At 36.6% G+C, this 9,039-nt stretch overlaps 1 protein-coding gene across 2 annotated transcripts; it reads right to left on the reverse strand.

The window, feature by feature from the left end:
• Positions 1-355: 355 nt before the first annotated feature.
• On the reverse strand, positions 356-8,784 carry LOC125844935 (uncharacterized). 2 transcript variants are annotated; one of them, XM_049524309.1, is made up of 3 exons: positions 8,251-8,434; positions 6,638-6,720; positions 356-2,001 (listed from the first exon to the last, which is right to left on the reverse strand). In XM_049524309.1, the coding sequence occupies exons 2-3, from the start codon at positions 6,716-6,718 to the stop codon at positions 550-552; spliced, it is 1,533 nt and encodes a 510-aa protein (XP_049380266.1). In that variant the 5' UTR covers positions 6,719-6,720; positions 8,251-8,434; the 3' UTR covers positions 356-549. The 2 variants fall into 2 exon arrangements, with proteins under 2 accessions (XP_049380266.1, XP_049380260.1); XM_049524303.1 differs by lacking the exon at positions 6,638-6,720 and having other exon boundaries at positions 8,251-8,784.
• Positions 8,785-9,039: the final 255 nt, after the last annotated feature.

Here is a 9,039-nt window from a genome sequence, read left to right on the forward strand (position 1 = left end):
TAATTACCTGGTATACATGCTGGTAAAAGGTAATATGCAATTACTGGAATAATTGAGTTGCACACAATTTGATCCAGACACCATCATTATCAAAAAGGAAAAATAGCAGAGAAAAATGAGTTACTGGCATCTGATAAAATATTCATGTCTGGGGGGCCAAGTGTTGCCTTCTTAATTTGAAAGCTGTGTAGTTTGAAAGGAGATGAACTGGAAGAAAGTGCAAGTGACTTCTAATGAATGCAGATACTGATGACATGAAACCACAAATCAACATCCCAAAATCAATAGCAAAACAAGAAATGCAAGCCTTCACGTCCTCTAGGCGAATCCAAAACCATCAAATAAAATCTAACAGTTGGCTAAAATGATTAAGAATGTTTTAGATCTGCATATATGTCAAAGAGTCAGGAAAAGGCCTGAACACCACCACTTCACCTACATCTTCAAAATGTTAATTCACTTTTTCCAAAAGAGAAAGTTTAACTACATTTATAAAACCTTCTTGTGGTCTTGCCCACCACTCATTAATTTATTGAAGAATTAATGACTTTAATCAGCCAATTTCCCACCTGATCCAGAATGGGCAGCGCAATCTGATGACACTACTCCACTGTTCGAAACTGAAACAGCTGCACTCACTGCTCCTGATGTAGAAGACACATCCCCGCTAGTGCCAAACCTCAATGGTTCTTCAACAGACGTAACTTTTCTCTCAACTTCTAAGTTCACATTTTCATGTTTATTATCAGTGCTCTCTTCTGGTTTAGACTCAGTGCTCGGTAAAACCGAAAGGTCACAATTTCTGCCATCCTCCGCAGCAGCATTCTCTCTTGTTTCTTCTGATACTGAACCTTGTAATTTGGAACCTTGGTGGTCCTGAGCTAATAAATCTGAAGGTGGAGGAAATGCTGAAGCGACTGCTGCTCCAATACCTAATAATTGATCTTGAGGGATAGCCGAAGTGGCTGCTGCTCCAATACCTAATAATTGATCTTGAGGGATAGCAGAAAGGGCTTGTTGAGTCAAAATACCCAGTATTTCATGAAGATTGTGCTGATGACCTTGAGGAGCGACAGAAGTTGATGCACCAGAACTAGGTTGGCATAGTGCCTGAAGGGCTGGGTAAAGAGCCTGCAAAGCAGGGTATAATGCTTGGAGAGCAGCTTGTCCAACCATTGCTTGTTGGCCTTGGAAGTCCTTAACATTTGAAAGGTGTTTCCTTCCTGCCAGATGGCTTTGGAAAACAACTACTGATTCACACTTCACATTACAGAGTTCACATATTAAAGGAACCATTTTTTGGGGCTTAGGTGCCACAGAAGGTTTTCTTGAGCCATTCTGTGTCTTCATCAATTTACCGCCTCGCCCACCTCTTAGATTGCGCTTGACTCCACGCCCTTGACCTTGAATATGATCCACAGGATCTGTCTCTTCAACCTTTTGTTTCCCGGTAATACCAACATCTTCCTCTATAACAGCTTGAGGAGGAAGCTTCTCTTGGGGCAGCGGCTGTCTGTCTCCGGTTACAGTTTCAGAAGGCAAATGCCCCAGAGGCAGCTGCCCAGATCCCTCAACTGCAGGCTGGTAAGAAACCCTTGGCTTAACTTCAGAATTTGTTGTCTGGTTACCATGTGCTCCATCCATCTGTTTGTTCAGTTTCTGTCGCTCTTCATAGGCTTTCAGGTTCTTTTTATGTTTCTTTCCATTCTTATGCTGTTCAAGAACTTCAGGCGTGTTGCATTCAATCCTACAGAGTTCGCACCAAGCCATACGAGGTGGACGGACAGGAGCTGAATTACCTGAGGCAGATGATGAAGGTTTAACTTGGGATAGGCCACCTTGGATCTGTGATGCTCCTTGAAAAACTTTTGGTTGGTTCTCAGCATATGTTGGTAATGTGTAGCTAGGTTGTTGTTGCCCACCACCAAGATGGCCATGGGCACCTCCTCTATAGGGCCTGCCACCCCTTTTACCTTTACCTTTATATGAAGATGGTGCGATCTGCAGAATGCAAATATGTTCAAAGATTTGGAATATTCTTTACATCAATGGATCAGCTGGAGAGCTCAATGCTGATACCAAGTCAAAACAGTAATTTATACACCAAAAGAACCAATCTCGTCATCTTAAATAAGTCAACACAACAAAATTAGACAAAAAGCAAATCAGCACACAATTGTATGAGCAGCAGAAGACATGAAGTAACTTAGCGGAGCTGAAGGAATGGTAGAGAAGTCAGCAAAACGAACAAACAGAATCAGTATTACAGAAGGCAGGCTCCTCCATGATGTAATACCAATTAATACAAGTCGAATATTGGAAGAGAAAAGAAGGCTATAATAGTAGCAAGTATAAATTTGTTGGCACCATAAGAAAAGACTTGACTGACTGCAGGGACTTTATGTCTAGGTGTTACACACTTGACATAGTAATGGGGATAAGCAAAGAGAGCTCATACATGCATCTTCTTGTTCCCACCCTCCCCGCAACCCCCCAGAAGGAAAATGAACAAAAGTGAATTACCAATTCAGAGATAATGTTGGATTAACTTGCAGTTAAGGAATTTAATATACCCAAAAGTGTTTCTGATCACTAATGAGGAAGTTAACAGAACAAAAGAAGCAGAAAACAGAAAACAGAACCCAAATGCTAGCCACCTCTTTTACAAGATAATTTCACCATGTTAAAGGATGGTGAACGACATTCTCTTTCATTTTGTTGAACTTACCACTGATATATTGTATGCCATCTCTAGCATCAATTTAAAACATAAGGCTACATCGAGAAGCAACTCTTTATCAGAATAATCCTTCAAATTTCACCCTACAAACAGTCAGCTCTGTGAACAGTATGTGGAAGTACTATATCTAGATTCCATATTGCATTATGATATGAGACCCAAAAGGATAAGTTCTTGAACATATCAAATGACAATCGCTTAAATGCCTAAAAATAGTTATCATACTTGCCCTACCATACTAGTTAACACCTCTGCTAATTCATGTGTAGGCCCTAAAACAAAGCCATGAATCTAAAGTAAATAAAAGTCAACCGATTTTAGCTGCTGAAACTATATTTAACATGGATATCATTCATTCATCTTTTTGTAACACAATGTTCCATCAATGTAAACCAACCCTACTTGTTCCTAAGTCCTAACTTTACTTGTTCCTAACACAATGCTTCATCAATCTAAACCAAGCCTATTTGTTCCTACATGTAGGTGCATTCGCCACTTGAACAAGTATGACTAGAATATGAAGATCAATTTATCAAAATAAGAAAAAATGCTCAGAATATCAAACCTACTGGGAAAATGAGAATGAAAAACATCCATGACCACCAACAACCTTATTCAGGGAAGCTTTCTCAATGTAAAGAAGTTGAGAACCTCCATAAGGACCACTCATGAAGATTAAACAAATTTAACTTAAGTTCTCACTTATGAATAAAGTTAATACAACTCCATCAGTGTTTTAATTATTGATCAAAAAATGTAATTCCATCAGGTGTTATCGATGGTCAAATGAATGTAATGCAGTGGAAGGGACAAAAAATGCAATCAACTAAGAAAAGAAAATCAGCCATCTTAATATTACAGAAAGTGTGAGACTAAATATCTCACTCCAATGACTCATTTGAAGGGGAAACACATGCAAAGAGACGACACAAAGAATGCTAGCAACCCAGCAAGGCAGCAACACATTGGCGACAAGGCACGTGGAGGCTTATGGCAAGAGCCAACCAAACCAAAAATAAAGGTTATGTTACAGCCCTAAAGGCAGGCATCTGATATAGGTATAAATATCATCATTAAGTAAATTGAAGGATTCATGAATATGAACAGAAGTACAAGGACGAGTGCCAGGACATGACTCATAAATGTGCAAGTGTAATACCTATGACAGTTAGTTACATGTAGATAGTTTCAGTAAAGATTATGTTTGATGACCTGATATTACTTTTGATGGCCAGATAGTGACATCGCTTGGATGTCGACTTGGCACTGACAAGGCGCTGGTTGAAGAGCGGTGTTTCACTGAATGACAAATAGAGTGCTAATTTGACAAGTTAGAGAACAGACTTGACAGGTAAATTAAATAATGAACAGTAAATGTGGCACACACTGCAGAAACAAATGGCCAAAATAATGGCAAAAGGAGACTGGAAAAGGCAATGATGCCAAAATCATCATTGCATAGTAGAATGATGACTCTAGAACAGTCACCAGAAGAGACAAGACTAATAAAATTATGTAAGAAGGAAATTCATTTGCAATGTGGGCAACCTTAAGGTAGAAGCTACTCAAAATTTCCCAAGATCGCAGAAACTCTAATACCATATTGAATTGTGTTGGACGTCTCTTTTAAAAGCTTGAGTTGTGAAGGAACACAGTCATTTACTTAATTATGTCTCTAACACGTCCTTTACGTTTGGGTAAGTTTGTTTCATGCGCTAAGCACGGGAATTTTTTTACGAAGGGTGATAGTGAGACTCTGACCAAATACTTTTGCTTTCTCTAATACCATGAAAATAAGAGAAGAGAAAAGAGATCGTACAGAATTGACTAGAGCAATATACAAGAGTATCCTCATGTAGATGTTTAGACCACTAGAAGTGAGGAGTTTAGACTACATGAAAAGACAATTTTAGATTACATGAAACAGGAAAAGTAGTTATTAAATGGGAAAATACTAAAATACCAAGATTCCTAAGAATGGCACAACCTTTAAGAGTTTAGTATATTACGAACCTTTATATACTTCCTTAATTTTTAATAGGTATGAATACCATACTGAGCTCTTAAAGTTTTTATTTTTTTGGATAGAAATAGGTATTGCATTAAAAGGGAAAAAGCACTAAGCCAGTGCAATAAAACATAGTTACAAGTTGTGCAATTCTCCAATCTAATCTAACAAGATATCTAAATACTGTACAACAACTAGTTTGCACCAAAAGCACAGCAACAAAATAGCTCTAAACTTAAGGCTAAGAATATTTGTCGGTTTGCTGTTACTTTCTATCCCGACAAGTCCACCAAATTGTCTGGGGCTATGTTGCTTGGACTCTTCAAAAATGTCAAAGGGTGCGTGTGGAATTCTCCAAAAGTAGTGTTTTTGGAGAATCCAACACGGGTGCGGCATCAAAAGTGAAGAGTGTTGGCAACTTGGGTCTGGGGTAGTGAACCGAACTTTTAGGGACTTTTTGTGTAGTCAACTCCGTTCAACATGTAAGAAGCTGATCTCTTTAAGTTCTAATAGGTATTATACAGTATCAACACTAAACACAGTGTCAGGTCAATACTGGAAAGTGGGAGGAAGTGAATATTCAGTCTAATATAAAATATAGATAACGGCAAAGGGAAAAGAGTTACTTTTACCAGCAAAAATGCCCTCAATCCTCTAAAATATTCAGTCTTGTGTAGACTTAACATTAAGGCAAAAATACAGTATCAAATATATTCACAATTTAAAAAAAACTATTTCAAGTAAATCCTAGAATTCGGAAGATATTAACCAGGTCTATCTCAAACATGAAGAACAGATTATTTAACCATTTAAAGTGGTGGACCAAAGAAAAACATGCTTATCTTTGAAAGATTTTGAATACCAATGTTGACTATGTAATGAAAAATATATGGAGGCCATATATTTACAAATTTCCTAGGAACAGAAAGAGAAAAGTCTTAAATAAATTGAAAAGCCGTCAAATGCAGCTTCTTATGTTAAATAACATACAGGTAACTGTTTCTATTTTTGATAGGAAAAACAATGACACCAACATGTCGCTCCATTTAAGTTCATCACGCCAATATTAAACAAAATAAAATGATAATAAAAAAGAAAGCATATAAATCTCTTGTAGGATAAAGACTTCTAGAAAGTATATGACCGAAAGTAAACATACTTTAGCCCAACTAAAAGTACTTTTTTATGTGATTTAAGTCTAATTTGACCCTTTTAAAAACTTCATTTACCATGATTTCACACCACGTTCTGGAGGTCGACATAGGACATGATCAAACCATCTCAAGTGTAGCTTATGGCTTATAAGCATGAGTCATAAGTTAGGAATTCTAAATTATGGCTTTTGGCTTATTTTTGTTATTTTGGCTAAAAGCACCTAAAGTAGCCCAATCCAAGCAGGCTCTAAATCATTCAGGAAATGCTGCATCAACTTTTCAATAACATAGATACAGTAAGCATACATTATTTTTTTTTTTTTTTGAAACCGGTAACTTTGTATATATATGTTAGAATCTGAATCTTACAAGAGGTAAGCATACATTAGTTTGATAAACAATTTTTTTGAACTGGTAGGTAAGGAGTTCATTAAAATAAACAGCCAAACAGTAAGGAGATGTTTATCAATTACAGTTTGATCTCCTATACAAATACAAAAATAAAAAAAGAAGGAACCTCGTCACTGCAAAACTCTATTAGGTATGGGTAAAATTTACTTATGGTTTGAAAGTTTTAAGAACCAGGGGCTAACCAATGGATATCTCCTCCTACTCTTTCAGAAGTGATCTAACTTGTGATAAAAATCACACAGCAATACATGAAGCACCCACCAGAATGGTGAGTTGGGGAGGAGGAAATACCAAAGGAATAAAGAAAAAAGAAAAAGAGTGTACTTCTCTCGACTTAGAGAGATCTTGTACCATATCAAACACCAGTAAAATCTTCAGGGAATCCCAACTCTTGTGACTAAGCATTTCTGCAAAGGAGAAAAGCAACTTTAAGTGGAAAGAGAGTTATCCATGCTAATTGAGCCATGACAACAGGCTGTTTGAGCTTGGTCTGATTGACACTGTAACAATCCACAAGCTGGTATTAGCTCGAGTGCAAACTTGAGCCAATTCCATGATATGTAGTTGAAGCTCAAGCTCACCTTATCAGCTTGCCTAGTGTGACAGGCTGTTTGCTCAGCTAATTATATCTTTTAAAGATTGCTGATCTGATTTATAGAGTCTTTGAGAGGAAACTGCTGCTTCTCAATCAAGAGACAATCTTACCTGTTTCCTAAACAAAGCTCGTATAAAGCAGGCAAAATACAGTAGAGATCTTGTATAATTAGCTGAGCAAAACAGACACAATAGACTTGCTCACACTCTGCTTCTTCTGGCAGGAAGCTTAGCCTTGTTATCAATTTCAAATGTACCAAGCTCAAGCAGTTTAGTTAAATAATCAGTGTGTTTTAATTTTGTTAACATATAGCTAGTGCTATGAAGGTCTAAGTAAACTGCAGGCAAAAATGCTCAAAGAATCATAGTATAGCTTATGTTAGATGCCTATGTTTTACAAAAGAAGTAATAACATAACAAACTTCACAAGGATACAGAGAAAAATACACAGAGAATTATGTCCTTCAGTTTCTTGTCCTTTTGAAATTCTTTCAACAAGTAAAATACTCTGGTCATAAACATGTCAGGTAGAATGTTGGAATTCAAGAGTTACTAAATAGAGAAAAGTGACATTCTATTTTAAAGAGATAAATTGAAACAGATGTAGTACCTAACTAGCAGTAAGATATGACCCCCCTAATCTGCACCCTGAACACTTGGAACCAAAAATATTCCCTTGAGATACAAACAATGTTGCTTTTTGAAACGTGAATTCATGCTCTCAAAATGATAATACATACAATTAACCAATGCTCTTTGCATAAACAAAACAAAAGGAACAACTTTTCCAGTTAACAGCCTTTTATCATAGGCTGGCCTAAGTCATTGTTTTTTATCTAAAAGTATCAAATGTCCATTAATTGGTATCATTTGATTCTTGTAAATGAAGTTTATAAAATGCCTGATCTTTAAGTACCACTCGACTACCTACAGGCCTCATAATCACAATCAAATTTTGTACATATTATCAAGCACAATCTTTGTGCTAATTTTTTTGTTCTTAAAATTGCCTGTTTAACTTCTAAAGAAGAAGAAGAAGAAAGACCTAAAACTACCACACCCAGGCTTCGCACCAAACCATTCAATCATCGCATATGTCATCTATCTATAATGTTGTTATTAACAATGATTGATTAGTACATCAATTTAGGACTAGTGCTCCATTAAAAGTTTCAATTTTTTATACTATTTTAAAGGTTATTACAGAAATCCAAACAACAAACGCTTCAATAAACTCAAAAATTCTTAAATCCTCCCAATCAAATATACCCAGATTGCATTCTATGAACATTTACGCTACCAGAGCTCAAAGATCAAAAAAAAAAAGCAAAAGAATTTCATACCGCAGGTGTGTGGGAGACATTGGGCATTGTCACAGTAGCAACCTCTCCATAGTTAATTCCTTGTTGTTGTTGTTGTTGAGGATAATACGAATACTGGGGTTGCTGCTGTGTAGCATAAGGATCCGAAGACGGTGGAATCGGAACCCCAGGTGGGTGAATTGAAGTGGATTCAGGCTGGTATTGCTGTTGTTGATAGGCATTTGAATAATAGTCTTGAGGATAGTAGTATTGTTGATTGTATTGATATGCATAGTACGCTTGTGTTGATTGATCATAGGGTTGTATTTGAGAAGGGTCCGCCGGTTGTTGTTGCTGGTAGTGAGATTGATCATATGATTGGATTTGAGAAGGGTCAGTCGATTGTTGTGGGTATTGAGCATACATTTGAGAAGGATCAGCGGCCCCCTGTTGTTGCTGCTGGTACTGACCGGAAAAATCCATGGATTTCTTCCTTCAATTTACGTTACACTTCTTCATTGTACATTATATATATAGGGTTTTCAGTCAATTGGGATTTGGGGATGTCGTTTCTTCTCTCTTTTGGGCATTTATTTTTATTTTTTATGAAAGAAAAAAAAAAGAATTGCCATTTATCTAATTCAAGAAATATAAAATTTGTGTATAAATCGACATATTATCTTGTAATATAATATTAGGATTTAGGACATGTTTGGTGTGATGGTTAAAGGAACATAATTTTGGGATAAATTTCTAATATCTCTTAATCTCGTCGTTGGCTACTCTCTCGTGTTGTGTTTTTCGAGAGTCAATTTATCTATTTTTTAAAAC

The sequence above is a fragment of the Solanum stenotomum genome, chromosome 1 (assembly GCF_019186545.1).
Source record: "Solanum stenotomum isolate F172 chromosome 1, ASM1918654v1, whole genome shotgun sequence".
NCBI classification, from domain to species: Eukaryota; Viridiplantae; Streptophyta; class Magnoliopsida; order Solanales; family Solanaceae; genus Solanum; species Solanum stenotomum.